Raw genomic sequence first — 18,553 nt, 5'->3', positions numbered from 1 at the left:
AAAAAAAAAAAAAAAAAAAGTAAGCTCTAAAAGTGGAGTAGTACCAATCTGGGACTTTCTCAGAGAGACCAACGTAGGGGTCACTGGAGAGGCACCTACTATGTGCCAGTGTTTTTTACCATAGCATTTTCTCACCAAAGCATCAAAATAATCTTACACAGTGTGGGATTTTTTCCTATTTGAGAGACGAGGAAACCGAGGCAAAAAGAGGTTAAACAAGGTTCACAAGGCCACTCACTGTAGAACTAGTATTCAAGCCTAGAGTCTGCCCAGACTCCAAAGAGGATTGGACAAAGTGGTTGCCAGAAGGGCCTAAATGGGTAGAGATCCCACACCAGGGCTTCAGAGGCTGTTGAAGGCCCGAGGGAAGGAATGGGGACTCCAGGAGCAGGAGTGGATAGGGGGACTTACCCGGGGTTGCAGAAGGCATTGGGAAGAGGCTGTACTGGAAGTGGCCAGGAGGGTAAAGGTCACGGTGGCCATTGTTATATGGAGATGGTGGTGAGGGGAGATGGCTTCTACTTGGCCCTGTCAGGTGAGTGGAAGATTAAGCTTCCAGACCCTTGGTGGATCTGTTTTGTCCCTTGGGCTACCAGGTAGCCATCCCGGGTTCTGGGGCATCTGCCGGGAGCTTGGCTTGGGGTGCAGCAACCCCCATCGACACCCCAGTTGTTCCCCATCTCAGGCTATGTCCATGCTACTTTCCTGTCTGGAGGCCATCCTCCTGGTGCTTTCCTCAACCCAGCTTTCACTTCCTCTCGCACTTTTAAGTGAAGTCAGCTCCCTATCACATCCTCTCAGGCCCTTACCGCAAGCTTAGAATATCTAAGTAACTAATTGGATTTGTGTCTGCCTTCACACAGGACCCTAAGATCTATGAGCCTGAGACTCCACCTGTCCTGGTCAGAGCTGCACCCCCAGCCCCAGAACAATAACCTTGTACCGAAGCCATGAAGGAGTTTCAGCCTAGGCACAGGCCCTCCCAGTGCAGAGATCATGAGGGCTGTGGTCAGGAGATCAGGAAAAACAGTCTCAAACCCTCTCCCTGACTAAAGAAGAGTTGGGCCTTTTGAAAGAGGGGAAATTAGCAAAAGGCACTTTGGCAGGTTGTCTTGAAATTAACAAGGGGGCTACGGGCATAGCTGCAAGTTAGAGAGAGATGGTGAGTTTCCGCGGCAGGAAATCTGCCCAGGGGCCTTTGGAATCTCAACTCCCTGTCTTACAGAAACTCTACCACTTCTGGGAAACAATTCAGAAAGGTCAAGTAGTTGTTAATGGAGAAGATTATTTGAAAAACGGGTAGCAGTCACTGGAATTTGTTCGTAGAGCTGGGTACCTTGTCATATATAAGCCAGCCACTGGCAAGTGCTGTGGGGATAAACAGGAGGATGGTGGTCCCCTGACTAATGCCCTTACACCTTCTCCCTGCAGGTTGTCCCCTTTTCTGGGATAATCCAGGGAGGTCTCCAGGTTGGACTTCAGATCACTGTGAATGGCTCTGTTCTTAACACCAGTACAAGCAGGTGTGTATGTGGAAGGCACTTTTGTTTCTCCCCAGCCCCGTCCCTTAGCAATCCACTCCCTGCTCAGGTCAATTCAAACAATAACCTCACCCGTCTGGCTCAGGGGAGCCCGAATGCATCCACCCTGGCACAGGGCACCGCTCCACACCCGCGTCCAGGGACACCATTAACATAGACTCTAGGACTAATGGGATTCACAGGGATCCTGGTCTCCAGGGAGCTCACTATCTAAGGAGAAACGTGGGGTAAGCCAGAGATAGACATTTATGTTGACAGGCCTGAACTTTGTATGCTATGACTCGGAATTGCAAACAGAGAATGTCCCTTGTTCCCCATAAAGGGCTCTCGTCTACTTGGAAAGCTTCATTCTGCTGATGTGGAAATATTTAAAGCTGCCGTCAAAATGACCGATTTGGTCTGTTTCGCTCTTCTGGAAAATACTAAGTGAATTCAAAATACCGATGTCTTGTCCACACTGTTTCCCACACCCCTCCTCCCACCAGGGAGGGCTGTCTGGGAACAAGGAGGGGCTCAGTCTTCGCAGGGGCTGGAGGGGCCTGACGGACCCCTGCCGAGGAGCGCCTGCAGGTTGCACAGAGATGTGCAGCTCTTACCCGGCTTGGTTAGGGAGTCCACGGTGGCGGCCTGCTGTTCCACGCAGTGCCTGTGGACCCCGTCGGGAATCTCAGCCCTCCCTCACAAGCCCCCCCAGGCCATTCCCCAGCAGTCTTCTCCTTGAGACTTTCTGGGCCTCCTTCACACACTTTCCCAATTACTCAGGTGTGTGCTCACCTCCACCAAGTGTCCACTTGGCACCAAAGGCTCTCTCTTCCGGGCCCGTCTAGCAATTTCCATCTCCGTTACCAATCTGTACTTCGTTTCTAGGACTTATGCCTGTTGTTCCCAAGGCCGGCACTTTACCCATTTTCTATTTCTTTTAAGAAAATAAGGCCGTCAAAGCAAATGCAATCATTGCACAAAAACATATTAGGTCCAAAGTAGGCGAACAAAAGGGATGTGGACAAACCAGCATCTGTGACGGGCGGGCTTGCTGGTTGAATTGACCTGAGCATGGGGGGGATTGCTAAGGGAAGGGGCTGGGAAGGCATCAGGTTCCCGGCCAATGTCAGAGGCACCCTGTTCTTCTGGCAATAAACCATGAGACGGAAGGCTATTTATTTGCTTTCCCTGGGCCTAGGTTTGCTGTGAACTTGCAGACTGGCTTTGGTGACAATGACATCGCCTTGCACTTCAACCCTCGGTTTGAAGATGGAGGGTATGTGGTCTGTAACACAAAGCAGAAGGGATGCTGGGGGAATGAGGAGAGGAGGATGCAAATGCCCTTCCAGAAGGGGAGGCCCTTTCAGCTTTGCTTCTTGGTGCAGCCCTCAGATTTCAAGGTGAGCAGGAACCCCCTCTCCACCTGCAGCTTCCTGTCCCTTAGCTCTGCCAAGCTTGGGGAAGGGCCTTGAAATTACCATCTTAATCAAGACCTGGCCACAGCAACACCACTGTACAGATAACAAGACCATCTCCTTTCAGATGTTACCCACAGCTGCGTGGTCTCTTCACACACCTTTCTGTGAATCTATAGGTGCACTGGTTGCTTCTTTTCCTCTGAAAATAAGAACTAGATAAGTTACCTGGAATCCAAGCACTCTGGGAGGCCAAGGCAGGTGGATTGCTTGAGCAAGTCCCTGTGTCTACTGATAACAGAAAAAACTAGCCAGGCATTGTGGCAGGTGCCTGTACTCCCAGCTACTCGAGAGGCTGAGGCCAGGAGATTGCTTGAGCCCAAGGGTTTGAGGTTGCCGTGAGCTATGACGCCACAGCACTCTACCCACAATGACAGACTGAGACTCTATCGCAAAAGGAAAAAGAACTAGATAACTGAGCAGGTTGCTTTTTGGTAAAGTGTGTTTTTTTGGTTTTTTGTTTTTTTGAGATAGAGTTTCACTATGTCATCCTCAGTAGAGTGCCATGGTGTCACAGCTCACAGCAAGCTCCAACTCTTGACTTAAGCCATGATTCTCTTGCCTCAGCCTCCCAAGTAGCTGGGACTGCAGGCATCTGCCACACCACCCGGCTATTTTTTTTTGTTGCAGTTGTCATTGTCGTTTAGCTGGCTCTGGCTGGGTTCAAACTGGCCAGCCTCAGTACATGTGACCAACACCCTACCCACTGAGTTACGGGCACCACCATGGTCAAGTGTGTCTTTAGGGTTCAAGTTAATTCCCTTCCCCTGCTGCAGCCATGCCTCCCCTCCAGGTTCATGGTAACAACTGTTATGGGGTGAGATAAGGACCGCCGACTCAAATTAGAAGATCAAAAAGGAGTCTTCATTAACCGTGGGGCTGACTCAGCAAAGTCTAAAGCAGATTAAGTGAGAGAGCATTGAGGGGTCTGAAGTTTGGGGTTTTCCTAGTCTGAGAGTTGGCAAAGGGCCAAACAGGTGGGCTGAAAGTTGGGTAATTAGAAGCGAAAAGAAAATTGGCAAAAGAAGCAAAAAGCAAGCACGGGGTCATGATGACCCCCTTTAGGTCCCTTTTAGGGAACCTTGCAATTTTAGCAGATGAGCAGATAGGTAACATAAAGTCCCATAAAGCGGATCTGGCAACACATCAAGCAGAGCGGCAATTAGTGAATAAGTAAAACAATTTGTCACAGCGCTTAGCTTGTTACCTCTCATCGTGACAGCACTCGGCTCATTAGTTTTATCCTGTTCAGTTCTGGCCCGATCTGACCCATCTGAGAGTGATGGTACTTGGCATCATTTCATTTACCTCTTTTCCCCTTCCTGCTACCCAGGGGGTGGTGTGAGGCCGTTGTGAGGCCGTGGCATCCATCTTATGGGGCAGCTGGCACCCATCTCACAACTATTTTTCAGCAATGTTGTTCCAGTCTTTAACACGGGTTCTATTAACGGTTTAGTTTTTGTTTTTGTTTTTGTTTTTGGCCAGGGCTGGGCTTGAACTTGCCACTTCTTGTATACGGGTGGGGCTGGCGTCCTACAGCCACAGGCGCTGCCCTTAACGGTGTAGTTTTTTAAGCCCATTGCAAGCTGCCTTTGCTAGCCAAGGAGCGTCTCTATGTTCGTATCTTTGCTTGTCTAAGACATGGGCATTCTCCTCCACTCAGTGTGCCCCTAAGTGACCTCTCCTCTGGTCCTCCCGAGCTTTTTTATGCATATTTAAATAATGCCTGAGGTGAACTATGATTAGAAAGAAAAACCTACTGCATCAAGCAACCTTAAGAACTAAAAGCCGACAACTAGAGCCAAGGAGAGATTTGGGTTGACGCACTTTGGATCACACACGTGTTCTGGTAACTGGCACAGCACTGATGTCTGATGTCCCCAGGTTGAGGACAGATGGGAGGCCGGGACTCAGGTGTGCTCTCCGGCCCTGCCCTGGGACTCCTTCCTGGAACGCGCACTCTCCTCCTCCGGCAGGTGACGGTGAACGGGAGCTTCTTTGTGCAGTACTCACACCGGGTGCCCTTCCACCTCGTGGACAACATCTCTGTCAGCGGCGCTGTGCAGCTGTCCTACATCAGCTTCCAGGTCAGATCGTCCACCTGGCCCGGGGGCTGGGGTGGAGGGCCCAGTCTAGCTGTGCCTAGGCCCTGTTGGGTGTGCCCAAGGCACCAGCCGATCTCCTGTCCAGATGACTTTAGGGCCACACCGTTGGTTCCCTGTCCTGGTGTCTGCCTGCCCCTTGTGCTTGTCATTCTGTGCTCCTCTGTGTCTCTGTCTCTGTCCAGAGCACTTCCCTCGGTCTCTCCCAGACTCCTGGGCCGCATCTTTCACTGTCCCTCTTCATTTCCACCCTGGTTAGGAGGCCATGTAGGTCCAGAAGGAGCCCAAGCTCAGGACCCAAACAGAAAACAGTTCAAACTCCCAGCTCTGCCACTCTGATGGTCTGTGGGAACATCCATGCGGGACTCCTTCTCTCCCTGCCTCCACACCCCATCTGTGGGAGGAGCATCTTTACTGACTCCCCATAAGTGGCTGTATGGTTCGATGAGATGATACAAGTGCAGCCCCCATGGGTCCCAACCAGGGTTTGTTTGACCCTCTCTGTGTTTTGAAAATGTTGGATGTGTTGCCAACATCTAAAAGGTCAGGCGATATCAGGGGAAAGCTGGGTAGGGTGTGTTTGGGCCCACATGCCCGCAGGGCATCAGGCAGTACCAAGTACTTGGCCATTGAGTGAGCTCCTGGGATGAGTGGAGCACACAGTAGGTTCTCACCCCTCCCACTCCCTCTGTCTCCGACTCTCTGCAGGTGGGAAGGGTGAGGAGGCAGGAGGGACACTGCCTACCTGCTGCCCCTCACCTGCCTGGTCCTTTCCCTCGGGCTGCTCACCCCCTGCCGGCCGGCCTGCGCTCTCTCTCCCCCGGCCCTGCTCACCACTCTTCTGCAGCTCCAGGAATGCTTCTCTTCACCCACTGGTACCTTTTGTTTTAACAGAACACCCATGTGGCCCCTGACCAGTCTGCCTGCTCCAGGGTGCAGTCCTCCCAGCCTGTCCATTTCCCACCCAAGTTCAAGGGGCGCAAACCGAAAGTGAGTTAAACACAAAGAACCCGGGAGGCTGAGCAGTTAGCAGGCCCATCTTGGTCACCAGAGAGTTCTCTGTGTCCATCCACCAGGTGCCCAGAGCTGGGGCCTGGGAGTCATCCTGGATTCTCCTCTCCCCCTTCTGATGTCCCCCTGGCCCTGAAACCACAGCTTTGGTCTGGCCATTGTGATTCCTCACCACGATGACAGTGGTCCGATGCCCCTTCCACTCACTTCCTGCCACAGTGATCTTACAGCAAATCTGATCATATCCCCTCCCTGTTTAAAAGCCCCAAAGCTTTCTAAACAAAGCCCAGACTCCCCAGGAAGATATGCAGCCTCATCCACCTGCCAGCTTCACCCCTAGCCCACGAAGCTCACGCAGCCTCCGCTGCTCACTCCCTGCCCTCTCGGCTGACCACACTTTTGCACCTGCTGACCTCAGTGCCGAAAACTCCCTTTGCCAGCCTCACCCCAGCAAACTCCTAATTGCCCTCCAGTGCTCTGCTTAAATGGTGCTTCTGTAGGGAGCTTCCCTGCCCGGGAGATTGTTGGATGTTCCCCCTTTGTGTCCCCATGTGCTTTGCACATGTCTGTGCTGTGCCAGTCACCACATGTCACTGTAACCCCATTTGTGTGTCTGTCCTCGTCACTCCACTCCCATCTCCCCTATGCCCATGACCCCCAGAGGGCCAGGATTGTGGCTTGTTCATCTGCACAGTGCCTGGCACTCAGTAGGGACTCAGTGAAGGAATGTATGATGTCACTGGTAGAATGGGACACCATCGCATTCCCAGGCAGGAATAATTGGTCAGGTGGGACAGGGTCCAGGACAAGAAGGCGTGCAGCCTTCCTTTAGCCATTCACTCAGTGGAGTTGGGGATGCTTTCTCTACACAGCCTTCCTGTGGCCCATCATGGTGCAGACAGACACCTGCCTCCTGTCACACTGGCTTCAAAGCAGGTTGAATTCCAGGGAAACTGCCGGGCAGCCCCATGTTGGCTCTGGCCCTGGCCCTGGCCCTGGGGAGGTTGGAGGGATGAAGGATACAACAAGAAAGAACTGAGTAACGTTTTGGATTTTGTCCCTTCTACCTGGGCGAGCTCAGGTGCTCCGAACTCCATTGCTTCCCCAGGAAACAGGAGTCGGGGTGCTGCCCTTACCGGAAAGCACTAGAGCCTAGAGCTTGGTTGATAATAAGCCTTCAGAATATGCTAGTCTTCATTTTATGGATGAACTGTGGCATTGGATGTAATGTCTTGGCTCTGGGCACTAAGACCAAGGCCACATGTCCCATCTCTTCCCTGGACACTAAGGAAAGCAATGTGGTCTCCATGAGACCCAACCTTCTCTTGTCAGGAGCAGCTAATGGGGGTACCCCAGCCTCAAGCCCTGTAAAAGCCTGGGTGTCCCAGGCTCAGGAGGCTTTCTGGGGAGCAAGAGGGAGGTGAGGGTGTTGAGGGGAGGGGCGTTTCTCAGCACAAGACCTGCCTCGGGGTCCTGCCATTGTCACCCTCGTGAGGTGCCAAGGATAACCACTATTCCCATTCTTCTCATCCCTTCCAGCCCCCAGGCGTGCGGACTGCCAACCAGGCCCCCTTTGTAAGTCTCTTGCTCTCTCTTCATGTTGGGTCTCTCTGTGGGTTAGCAGGAGGCGGCGGAGCAGGCAATGAGCTTCTCCCATGGGGTCGGGCAGCCAAGGCTGGGCTTCTCAACCACTGCCTGGCCCCAGTGATGTTGGAGGGTGGGTGACAGTGGGGGTGGTTGGCAGGCCCTGGTGTAAGGGAAACAATCTGAATTCCCACTTGTTTGCCTTGCTACTCTCTGGGCAGCCACAGAAGACCAAGGCCCATGCTCCAGCTCTCTGCTTCACAGTGAGGCTATGTGAGAGAAATTTCCCTGAGCAGAAAGATGGGCCAGAGAGCACAAATGCAGCCATATTTTTCTACCATCTAACTGTTGTCCCTTTGTCGGCCCCTTAAAAGAAGAAACGTCCCTACCCACACTTTCCCTGTGCCGGCGTGGGGGCCTTTGGATGGTTACAGTGCAAAGTTAAGGAGCCTCAGAGAGTGCATGTTACACGGCGCCCTCTGGTGGCAGGTGGTGGTTTGGGCGCTGGTGAGCGCTGGGTGAGACCTGGTTTCCTCCTTCCAGACTCAGACCATCATCCACACTGTGCAGACCACCCCTGGACAGATGTTTCCTGTAAGTCTACAAATTCTGGTCAGCTCACAGCCTCACAGTATCCTTCTTCATCCAAAACTGAATTCCCCAGAGTCCTAGAGTTGTGAAGGAAGGAGGTTTCTCAAGGGGAGTGGGACATATGGGGGTGGGACCCCAGCTCAAGAGATATGTGGCTAAAATCCTTGGGACAGTGGCAATTATGGAATGGGCTGGATTTATCCAGTGGTTGAAGAGGTAGGTCCTCTAGAGATCAGTAGGGAAACTGGTCTTTCTGTTACTGAGATGCCTGTGCAGTGGCCCCAGGTATGAGGTTGCTGGCCCTACGTCTGGGGACAAGCTCCTAGGACACCAGTACTGGTCACCAGATTAAGTTCTTGTCCCCCTGATGGCCCAAATTGGATGGGGGACCTGGAGTGAGTGAGGCTGCCTGTGAAGGGGGGTGGAGCGGGGACCATGATGGGGTCTGGGAACACAGCAGGCAGTTCCAGGAAGGCTGAGAAGAGAAGGAAGGTGGATGGGAGACTCCACAGGCTGAAGCCTCACATTGGAGCAGCCCCTCTACCATGGCCAGGGGGGTGTGTGCATGTGCCTGTGCGCACATGTGCTTCCGCACTGAATTTCCTGCTCTCTTTCAACAGAATCCTGCCATCCCGCCTCCAGTGTACCAAAACCCAAGCTACGTAAGTGGTTTCTCAGGGAGGGGTGCAGGTTTTGATTGACTCGGGCAGGGTGGGACGTGAAGGGCAGCTTGGAGGTGACCTTCTGGCCTTGCCAAATTAAGAGCACTCCTTTGGGAATTGGAAGTTCTTTGGTTTTTTGTTTGTTTGTTTTGTTTGTTTTGAGACAGAGTTTCATTCTGTCACCCTGTGTAGAGTAACCCTGGTATCTTAGCTCACAGCAACCTCAAACTCCTGGGCTCAAGCAATCCCCTTGCCTCAGCCTCCTGAGTAGCTGGGACGAAGGCATACACCACCATACCTGGCTAGTTTTTCTATTTTTAGTAGAGATGAGGTCTTGTTCTTGCTCAGGCCAGTCTTGAACTCCTGAGCTCCAGGGATTCATTGGTCTTGGCCTCTGAGATTGCTAGGATTATAGGTGTGAGCCGCCACGTCTGGTTGGGAAGCTGAAATTCTTAAAAACATTTGTGTAAATTAGAAAACTTGTTGAAAGGAGCTTTCAACCTTAGAACTGTCACTTCAATGTGAGCACAGCGACAAGACCTTCCCTTTCATCCCCCAAATCCTTTTGTGCTTTGCAAAAAGTTCCTCACCCATTGACCTGAGGATCACTGGAAGGTTTTCCTTTGGCATTTACTGAACCGAGTAAAGAGATGGTGGAGTTCTTTCTTGTCTCTGACTGTCCAAATTCATGGAGATTGGCACAAAGATCCCCTGTGCAGTGGCGGCTGCTCTGGCTGCCTGGCTGACCTGTCCTCTCCCCCTGCCAGCCGATGCCTTTCTTCACCAGCATCCCAGGTGGGCTCTACCCATCCAAGTCCATCGTCATATCCGGCATTGTCCTGCCTGGTGCACAGAGGTAAGCCAAGGACTCCAGGGCACTCTAGGAAGGGAGAGAACTTCAAGGTCATTCTGGCCACACCCCTGGCCCTGGGCAGGCTGGGGATGAGGGGGAGGAGCTGGGGGACAGGCCTGTGCGGCTCTGATGAGCAGAGAAGGTCCATGGAGCTGCCCACCTCAGGTTCTGCATTGACCTGCGCTCCGGGAATGACATCGCCTTCCACCTGAACCCCCGTTTCAATGAGAACGCTGTGGTCCGCAACACCCAGATCAATAACAGGTGGGGGACTGAGGAGCGAAGCTTGCCTGGGAAAATGCCCTTCATCCAAGGCCAGTACTTCTTGGTAAGGAGCCACAGCCTGGAGCTCAGAGGGGCTCACAGGTGTGGACAAGGAGAGGGGCAGAGGAGGTCTGGGGGTACCTTGAATAGAATAGGAGCTGACGCCTCTGGGGTGAGGGCCTGGAAGAAGAGGTAGTGGCCAACACGTCATTACTATCACTGTCCTGCGTGAAGGACTGTGGATTCTGCTTTTGACAGATGAGGAAACAACTCCTAAGTGCATATCACTTGCCTGTGGTCACCCAGCCAGTAAGGGCCAAATCAGACCCAAGAATGAGGTCTCATTCATTTGTTCACTTATTCATTCAACAACCATTTCACTGGGGTCTACTTTGTCCAGGAAGCACCCCATGTGCTGGGGGTGCCGTCTTGAAGGAAACAGACAAGGTCCTGCCCCCCAGGAATTCACACTTTAGCTGGGGAAGGAGCAAGGAAACAAGGACAGGAACAGATGGCTGCAGATAAGGACAGGTGCCGGCGGAAGGTGAAACAGGACAATGGGATGGAGGAGCCTGGGAAGGGGCAGCTGGCACCAGTGTGCAGGGCACAGTGAGCCCAGGGCCTACAGGCTAAGAGTGAGGCCCACAGAGGTACCGGGTGTGGCTGGAGGCCTGGGTCGCATGGAGCTGGCATTCTCTACCCAGAGAGCTCACAAAGGAGAAGTCAGTGCCTGGGCCCAGTCCTGGCCAGTAAGGCAGGGACCTGGGTATCTGTATTTAGTCAGGATTTGAAATGACTGCTGTAGGGCTTCCTGGGCCTAGTAAAGGAGATTGAATTTTTTTTTTTTTTTGCAGTTTTTGGCTGGAGCTGGGTTTGAACTCACCACCTCCGGCATATGGGGCCGGTGCCCTACTCTTTTGAGCCACAGGCACTGCCTCGAGATTGATTTTAATACAATGAAAAGCCAGGAGAGTGTTTCAAGCCAGGGAACAATATACAATTTATGGATAGCTGTGTGACTATGGGCAAGTGACTTAACCACTCTGTGCTTCAGTTTCCTCCTCTACAAAATAGAGAAATAATAATAAGGCTCTCACAGCATCGTGAGAATGCAATGAGATAGTATCTGTAACATGCACAGGGGGATGAAGTAGTAGCTATTGCCATGGGCATGAGGATGTTCTAACACATGTGCCCCAGCTGCCTCATGGGTGGAAAAGACTGGTTAGGAGGCTGCGGCTGCATTGCCATGTGCTGGGTACAGGGCAGAAAAGTGGCACTCGGGATCCAGTTGGACTGTGAGACTGGAGGTGGGAAACATGGCCTGAGAGGGCAGCTGACCTGACTAGAAGGGGTCAGGAGTAGGGAAAGTGTTTGGGGTGGGATGCATGGTGGGAGCAGGGAACAGCATTCTAGACAGAGGAACAGCATTTGGTAAAGTACTGGAGGGTGGAGTGCACAGGGTATGTTCACTGAAGAGCAGGTCACTCAGTGGGGCTGGAACACAGGTGTGGGGCCTCTTAATGCTTGAGGAAGGAGGGAGGGGGCACGAGGCGGCATTGGGGCTTAAGGACTTTTTGTGCACATGGTGGGGCCTCTCTGCCCAGGTGTGGATCATGTGTGAAGGCTACTGCTTCAAGGTGTCTGTGGATGGTCAGCACCAGTTTGATTACTACCACCGTGTGAATAACCTGACCGCCATCAACCACCTGCAAGTGACGGGTGACGTGCAGCTGACACACGTGCAGACATAGGTGGGCTCCCTCAGCCTGAGGACAGAGGCTGGGGTGAGTCGTGCCTGAGTCTCTCCAGCAGCCCACCTCTCATTCCCGGCCCCAGGCCCCAGCCTGTCCACTCTGCCCAGGGCCTGAGATGTCTGGCCCTCCTCCTGGCTGCAGCCAGCCTAGAGGGGAGAAGGCAGCTGGCTGGGACAGTTGCGCTCTGCTGGGGCAGTGCCTGGGGCTTGGGCTGCCCCAATCCAGCCATCCAGGGAGAAGGGTGGGAAGGAGGGGGCAATGCAGATACAGCTCCAGGTCAGTCCCCTCAGCAGAGGGAGGGTCCTGAGCCTTCCTAAGCCCCTGGCCCAGTTCCACAATCCATCTGTTATGAGCTATTTGCCTGTCCCCCATACAATTCCTCCCCAGTCCCAAGCCACCAGCTATCACTCCTGGTGGGAGGTGACCTCCTCAGTTCCTCCCCTTCCCCTGACCTTTAACCTCACTCTCTCACCTTGTACCAATTCACCCCTACAGGAAAGCTACCCTGACACCATCCCACTGGCCTCTACCAGCTGACCAGAACTTTCTCCTAGGGGGCGCTCTTCTTTCCTGGTGTTCTTCAAATAAAGGTGGCTGTGGTTTATTAAATTCTTTGGAGAAAGTGTGGAGTCTCTGGGATCCGGGGTGCTGCTGAGGGGAGTGGGAGCAGACAGCATGGGCAGAGGCTGCAGACATGCACACCTACTCCCAGTGGGTCCTTCACATCTCCTAGAAGGGTGCTGGAGAAAGGTTGGGGCCCAGACCACGTGGGCAGGAGTCCCTGACATATGAAGGTTAGTAACCAGGGTGAACCCAGCAGAGAGCCCATTGCTTCTGAGAAGGGAGAAGGGCTGGGACAGAGCCCACGAGGCCATGCAGGACCAGGAAGCCAGGTGCCAGGGCCAACTCATCAGAGTCCTGCGTCCCAGTGGGGGAGGTGGCAGGTAGGGCCAGGAGCCGCCGATCCAAAGCCAGGTCAGGTTGTGAGGAGGGTTGTGCTGCTCTGTCCTGGGTTTCCCAGCACTAGGGCTTAGGCAGTATGCAGGAAAAGAGGCATGGGGTGCATGAGGTTCTGCCGGCCACAGGGCCAGTGCAGGGGAGCCCAGCTCCATGCCCACGTGATACCAACACATCCTGCTGACTCCTGCAAGAATCTGGTCCCTCGGAAACCAGGGCAGAGCTCAAGGTGCAGTTCTCAGCTTAGCCATGTCAGTGTCACTTGGGAGCTTGTTACAAATGCAGCCTCTCCTGCCCCGGACCTGTTAAGTCAGAGTCTGTATTTTAACAAGATCTGGGTTGATTCGGGGTCACATTAGAGGCCCTAATGTGAGAGGCCCTGGTTTAGGTAAGCAAACTTGGCCACGTGGTTCAGATGCGTCACTGGCTCATGGTCAGGGCATAGTGCTTTTCTGGATTAGTAGCCCCTTTCTCCCGCCTCCTTCCTGTCTGTCTGCATACTTAGGGGCTAGAAGTGGGAAGGGAGGGGGGCAGAGGAGAGAAGTAGATGAGGAAGGCAATGACGTGGGAGGGACCTCCACTTGCCCCCAGCTGAGCTCCGTCCTTGGTTCTGACCAGAACATGGTTCAGTTCCTCAGGACTGGCTGGCTTTAAACCAGCCTCAGGGGCAAAGGGGACATGTGCTACACTCACCACGTCCTCCCCATGCCTGCTCTTCCCGGGTGCCAAATCCCCCCTGGGCAAACTCTCATGAATCAAGTGGCCCCAGAGCAAAAGACAGGACAGGGCCGTGGTTAAGACCTTCACTAGAGAACTGGCCTCATGCCCCGAATCCCACCTGTGCATACATATCGCATGTGAGGCAATTTCGGAGGGGTGGACTGAGCCCCTCGTCCCTGGCACAGGCTTTAGGACAAGCACAATACTCCATCTGTGGCAGAGAGTTCCACCAGCCCACTTGGTATAACTGAGGGCTGCTTTGCCTATAAAACACACACACACGTACAGTGCGATTAAAATAAAATGTATTTCTTATAAATATCAACATCAAGGGAAGGCTGAGGGGCCCGTGGAAGCACACTGGGGTGTTTGTTTATTTAAATACAGAGGCATAAATAACTGTACACAGGGTGGGGGTGGGTTAAATACAGGGTGGCGCGAAAGCGCCTCCTGGTGGTCACTCGGAGAGGTGCGATCAGCAGAAGTTCCCATCTCTCTCTTAACCACTTGCCAGGCCTGATGCTGCAGTGTTAGTCTCCAAGGGACCAGGGAGGCTCCAGCTCTGGAAAGGAGGCTCTAATTCATCCAGGATACTACCTGGTAGCAGATCAAGTAAAGGGCTTGGGGTGGAAGAGGTGAGGCTTCGGGTATCACTTCCTCCATCTCCCCAGGCCTTGTGACCTCAGATAACCCAGAGTCCACTCTACGTCAGTAGCTGTCACTTGTCCTGTGGGCTGTCAGAGCACTGAGAACTCCACGTCTCTGGGCTGCTCTGCTGCCCTGTCCTTTTTCACCTCATAGGAAAATACAGCACCAAAGATGTCCTCATGATAGCGCTTCTGGTTCTTTAAGGGAAAACAGAGACCAATGTGTCAGCTGTGCTGGTCCAGAGCCTCAGACATCATAGGATAAGCCCCGGGGGCTGCCCTAGCTTCCCTAGCACGTGGACATTCACAAGCCATTTGTCCTCCCAATCGTCATGCTTAGATGATGCTGGCATTTGATTTAGACTCTTTAACCCCTATCAGCACCTGCTCTGCTGTGGACCACCTGAACATGCGCCCAAGCTTTAGGGATGGCTAGCTGAAATGCTAGTACTTTCTTTTCTCCTGGTCTTGAAGTGTCACGATACACAGTAGCATGACATGGCTCTGAGAATTCTTGTAGAAAAGCAACGGGTTTGCCTTTGCTGAATAGAATATGTTCCAAGCCATCTGCCCTTGGAACCCTTTTCATGCCAACTATCTATGGACCCGATGAACTCATTTTGGGGATTACCTGTTATCTCCTTGTTCTTCAAACACATCAGACTAACTCCCACCCCACAGCCAGGGTACCTGCTGCTCCCTCCAGATATGCCCAGATCTCTGTTTTCTTCAATATCCACAGGGCTCCCCTTTCTCCTACAAGTCTTTTCTCAATGTCACCTGCAAGTGACACCTTCCCTGACCACCCTTATTTAAAATTTCACCTCCCAACTCTCCCTGGCTTGCTTCCCTGCCACATTTTTTTTTTTTCTCTCCAAAGCACTAGCCCTTTTTCTTGTGTGGTTTCGTCAGCCCCAGGAAAATATAAACTCTACACAGGCAGGAATTTTTGCCTGTTCTTTTACTGCTCTATTCTCAACACACAGTAGGTGCTTAATAAAGGGTCTGAAACAGAGAGAGGCAGACTGAACTCTGGCCTCTCACATTCACTGCCAAAGACCCCCTTCCCTCTATAAAATGGGGGTGATAATAGTACCTCCCTCAAAAAGTCTTTGTGAGGACTGAAACGCCACATGAAAATCCTTGACAAGCACCTGGCCCAGGATAATCCCTTGGTAAATGTCATTACTAGTGTCATCAAAATGTGAGCCCTTCCTACAGGTGAGGATGAGGGTGAGCAGACACCAACCTGGGTGTAGGTGGCAAGTGTGAAGTTCACAGGAGGCTGAGGGGGGATAGCCATCAGTCCCCAGTGTTCACAGCCCTACCTCAGCTACACAGATACTTTCTGAAAGGGGGGTCTGAAGAGAGGCCAAGTTGACTCTCCTGCTTCCATCCATAGAAGGAAAAACGGACAGGTTTCCCTGACTTGCCCAAGCCAGCTGGCACCCAGACCAGGATGCACAGTGAGGCCTCCTACCAGCCCACGCAGCTCAGACCTCAGCCACCTCTGGGATTCTGCTGGGGTCCAGGACTGTCCTGGGCCTGACCTTAGCCTGCACCTCAACCCTCCCACCAGGGGTCGCACCTTGAGCTGGAAGAAATAGTCCTCCACCTGTTCCTCGTTCAGGCTCAGCTTGGCAGCCACCAGCTGCCTCAGAGTGTGGGCCACATCCCGGGCCATGCGCACATCCCCGCAGATGTAGAGGTGGCCCGGCTCCTCGTGGAGCACGCGCAGTACCTCGCTGGCCAGCTGCTGCCGCAGGATGTCCTGAACGTAGACCTGACAGCAGATGGAATGGTGGGTTCAGCCTGGGCTGCTGGGAGTGAGGCCTGGGGGCAGGCTTGCTGACCCAGGAGACAGGCAGGGGACATTGAGTCTATAGAGTGGGCCTCTCTCAACCAGCACCTTGCACAGGACGCAGGACTTTTGTATCCAGGCTCAGATCCAAGAGGTACACAGATGCCCTGGGGGCTGAGTGGGGACTAGAGAAATGAATGTGGGACACAGTTCTGCCCTTGAGGGGTTGACTGCCCAGTGGGGCTCCCAAATTGTCTCTGATGTCACCGTGCTTCTGTGAGGGATCAAGCAAACTTGGGCTTGCCTACTACACCCCAGACAAGGGAGCTTCCCAATGCCAACTGTCCCTCAAGTCCCTGCTATAATTCCAGGCAGAAGCAGACATCCCAGGCTCCCCAGTCAGACAGAAGGTGCAGGAGTCCATTGAGGACTGTCTGCTCTTGCCCCACACAAAATACCCAGGAGCCCCAGCACTGGCTCAGAGCACTGGGCCTGAGAGGAGCCCTGAGAAGACAAGTTTGGGAGGGCTGACAGTCTATTCTGACACCCCAGGCTCATGAGGCAGTGTCCCTGGGGTAGCAGAGCCCATCTGAGGGCTGTGGTGGGAGCAGTAGGTGCCCACCAGCCTCGCTGGGCCCGTGCAGAGCTAGCCTGGACCACCACTCCTGGGGCACTCAGATAACACAGGGGGCCTGATGGGGACCTTCAGTAGGCTGGACGCTGGGGCTTAATCTGTAGGGGGACCCTAGATTAGTCCCAAACTTCTTCTCTGCTAGAAGAGAGGAAGTATATATGAGCTTCACAGCTTCACTCTGATAGTTGTATAATGGTCCCACTTTAGAGCTGAGAAGCTGAAGACTTGGAGATGTGAGGAATTTGTGGGGACACAGGGCACAAATTGTGGCCTGTGCTTAGCCACCTGCTGTGAGGCCACATTTACCTTGGACTTGCCAGGCAGGCGAGAATAGGCTGTGTGCACCTCATGCAGCACCCCCTTCTGGGCCATCTCCAGCATCTCCTCCTGATACAGATGGTCCTCATCTGGGCGGCGGCACCCGAACACCAGGGTCATGCGGCCACCCTGAATCCCTGCAGGACATAGAAGATGGGAGTTCCTATAGTGGCCACCAGAGGGCGCCCGTGGCCCAACTTCAATTTCATTTCATTCCTGCAAGCATCCTGCTTAATATCTAGCATTATCCCCATTTTACAGATGAGAAAACTGAGTCCAGGGACATTCGGGTCACTCATCCACAGTGACACACATGCAAGTGCAGATGCAGGATTTCATCAGTCCAACAGAGATCAAAGGCTGTGACTTTTCCATTTCCCCATTGCTCAGAGAAGGCGCCCAGGGTGCAATGTGGGAGATTCAGGAAGACAGCTATTCTACCTCCACAGAGGCTCACACAGGCTGAGGCCAGTGTGCGAGGCCTTCCCTCAGCAGAGACCCCAGAAACGCTTGTGGAGCTGCAGTTCTACCCCTAGACAGGCACTGCCCACCTGGCCCCTATGCCCCCGGGACCCTGCAACCCATACCTTTCTGCTTGGAGTCATGGAGCCGCTGCAGCCAAAAACTGCGGAAGGGGGCGATGCCTGTGCCAGGCCCGATGAGGATGCAAGGTAGGGAGGGGTCCTCAGGGAGATGGAAGCCACTGACACTGAAGGGACAGAAGAGAAAGGCCCAGCCCTCAGACACCCTGGGCCAGACACAGGTATAGAACGGGGACTGAGGAGCTGGCAGGGGGTTGGGGGGGACCAGCAGCTCATCTTGCATCTCCCCAGGCATGCAGGCTGCTTCATCTCCCCTGTCCAGAGACACTGTCCCTTCCTCCTGGGGTCCTTTTGGAAAAGGGCTGAGCTCATTGTACTCTGGACCCCACCGGCACTGCTGTCAACTGCTACCCCTGCTAACAACTCAGCCACACTCTACGGCAGGGGATGGAATGGGAACTCCACTGTGATCCCAAGGCCTTCTTTATGGGCCAGTGGGCCCAGGTGGCACCAAATCCCTCCCTTGCATCCCAGAACTCCTGGGGTCAGTGGTCCCACAAGGGACAGAGCGGAAGTGGTGTTTACCTTCGCACAAAGCAGGGCACTGGGTCTTGGGGCTTCAGGCTGCTGAGCCATGTGCTGCAGACACCGTGGTGCAGGGGACCCTGGCCACCTGCAATGAAAGCACAGACCTGACCAATGGGCCCCCACTGCCCACACATGACGTGTCCAGCTGCTCTGCCCATGCTATGCGCCTCCACAGACTGCTGGCTCAGGCACGCTCAGGGGTTCACGAGAGGCTGTTTTTCCTCATGGTTCTGAGATCCAGGCTTTATGAGCCCACAGCAGGAGAGACTGAAAGGGGCTGAGAGGCTGCCAGTTGTTCCTTTGGCTGATGCAGAAACTGAGTCCCAGAGAGGGAAAGTAACTTGTAGGTCACTAGCATGGGGGCACGATCAGCTGGACAGCTCAGTGTTCCTGACTGCTCCTTCCAAAAACATTTCTCCAAGGGCCCTCTCAACCCACCACTGCTGCTGACAGCAGCATGAGGTGACCCCTCGGGGAGGCTTCTTCTGTGTATCCCCCTGAGTGTAGCTCTTGCTGGTCCCTGA

General features: G+C 53.6%; 2 protein-coding genes across 5 annotated transcripts in view; one reads left to right on the top strand and one right to left on the bottom strand.

Moving 5' to 3' along the window:
* Nucleotides 1-12,431, top strand: part of LGALS9 (galectin 9) — a 19,515-nt gene extending 7,084 nt beyond the window's left edge. Inside the window, exons 2-12 of one of the 4 annotated variants that reach the window (XM_023517500.1) lie at nt 1,432-1,523; nt 2,722-2,923; nt 4,975-5,085; nt 5,995-6,090; nt 7,651-7,686; nt 8,239-8,289; nt 8,907-8,948; nt 9,716-9,804; nt 9,967-10,129; nt 11,673-11,852; nt 12,318-12,431. In XM_023517500.1, coding sequence (XP_023373268.1) covers nt 1,432-1,523; nt 2,722-2,923; nt 4,975-5,085; nt 5,995-6,090; nt 7,651-7,686; nt 8,239-8,289; nt 8,907-8,948; nt 9,716-9,804; nt 9,967-10,129; nt 11,673-11,819 — 1,029 coding nt within the window. In that variant the 3' untranslated portion in view covers nt 11,820-11,852; nt 12,318-12,431. The remainder of the gene's footprint in view (nt 1-1,431; nt 1,524-2,721; nt 2,924-4,974; nt 5,086-5,994; nt 6,091-7,650; nt 7,687-8,238; nt 8,290-8,906; nt 8,949-9,715; nt 9,805-9,966; nt 10,130-11,672; nt 11,853-12,317) is intronic. The other 3 variants (XM_023517498.1, XM_023517497.1, XM_023517499.1) reach the window with 3 other exon arrangements.
* A 1,793-nt stretch (nt 12,432-14,224) lies between these two features.
* Nucleotides 14,225-18,553, bottom strand: part of NOS2 (nitric oxide synthase 2) — a 38,691-nt gene continuing 34,362 nt past the window's right edge. Inside the window, 5 exon segments of the mRNA XM_012809734.2 lie at nt 14,225-14,344; nt 15,735-15,929; nt 16,888-17,036; nt 17,487-17,608; nt 18,027-18,114. Of these exon segments, the coding sequence (XP_012665188.1) occupies nt 14,237-14,344; nt 15,735-15,929; nt 16,888-17,036; nt 17,487-17,608; nt 18,027-18,114 (662 nt within the window). The 3' untranslated portion in view covers nt 14,225-14,236.

This window comes from Otolemur garnettii, unplaced genomic scaffold (genome assembly GCF_000181295.1).
Source record: "Otolemur garnettii isolate 467f Iridium unplaced genomic scaffold, OtoGar3 scaffold00112, whole genome shotgun sequence".
In the NCBI taxonomy this organism is placed as follows: domain Eukaryota; kingdom Metazoa; phylum Chordata; class Mammalia; order Primates; family Galagidae; genus Otolemur; species Otolemur garnettii.
Note: the sequence above shows the minus strand (reverse complement) of the source record. Positions and strands in the feature narration are given on the sequence as shown.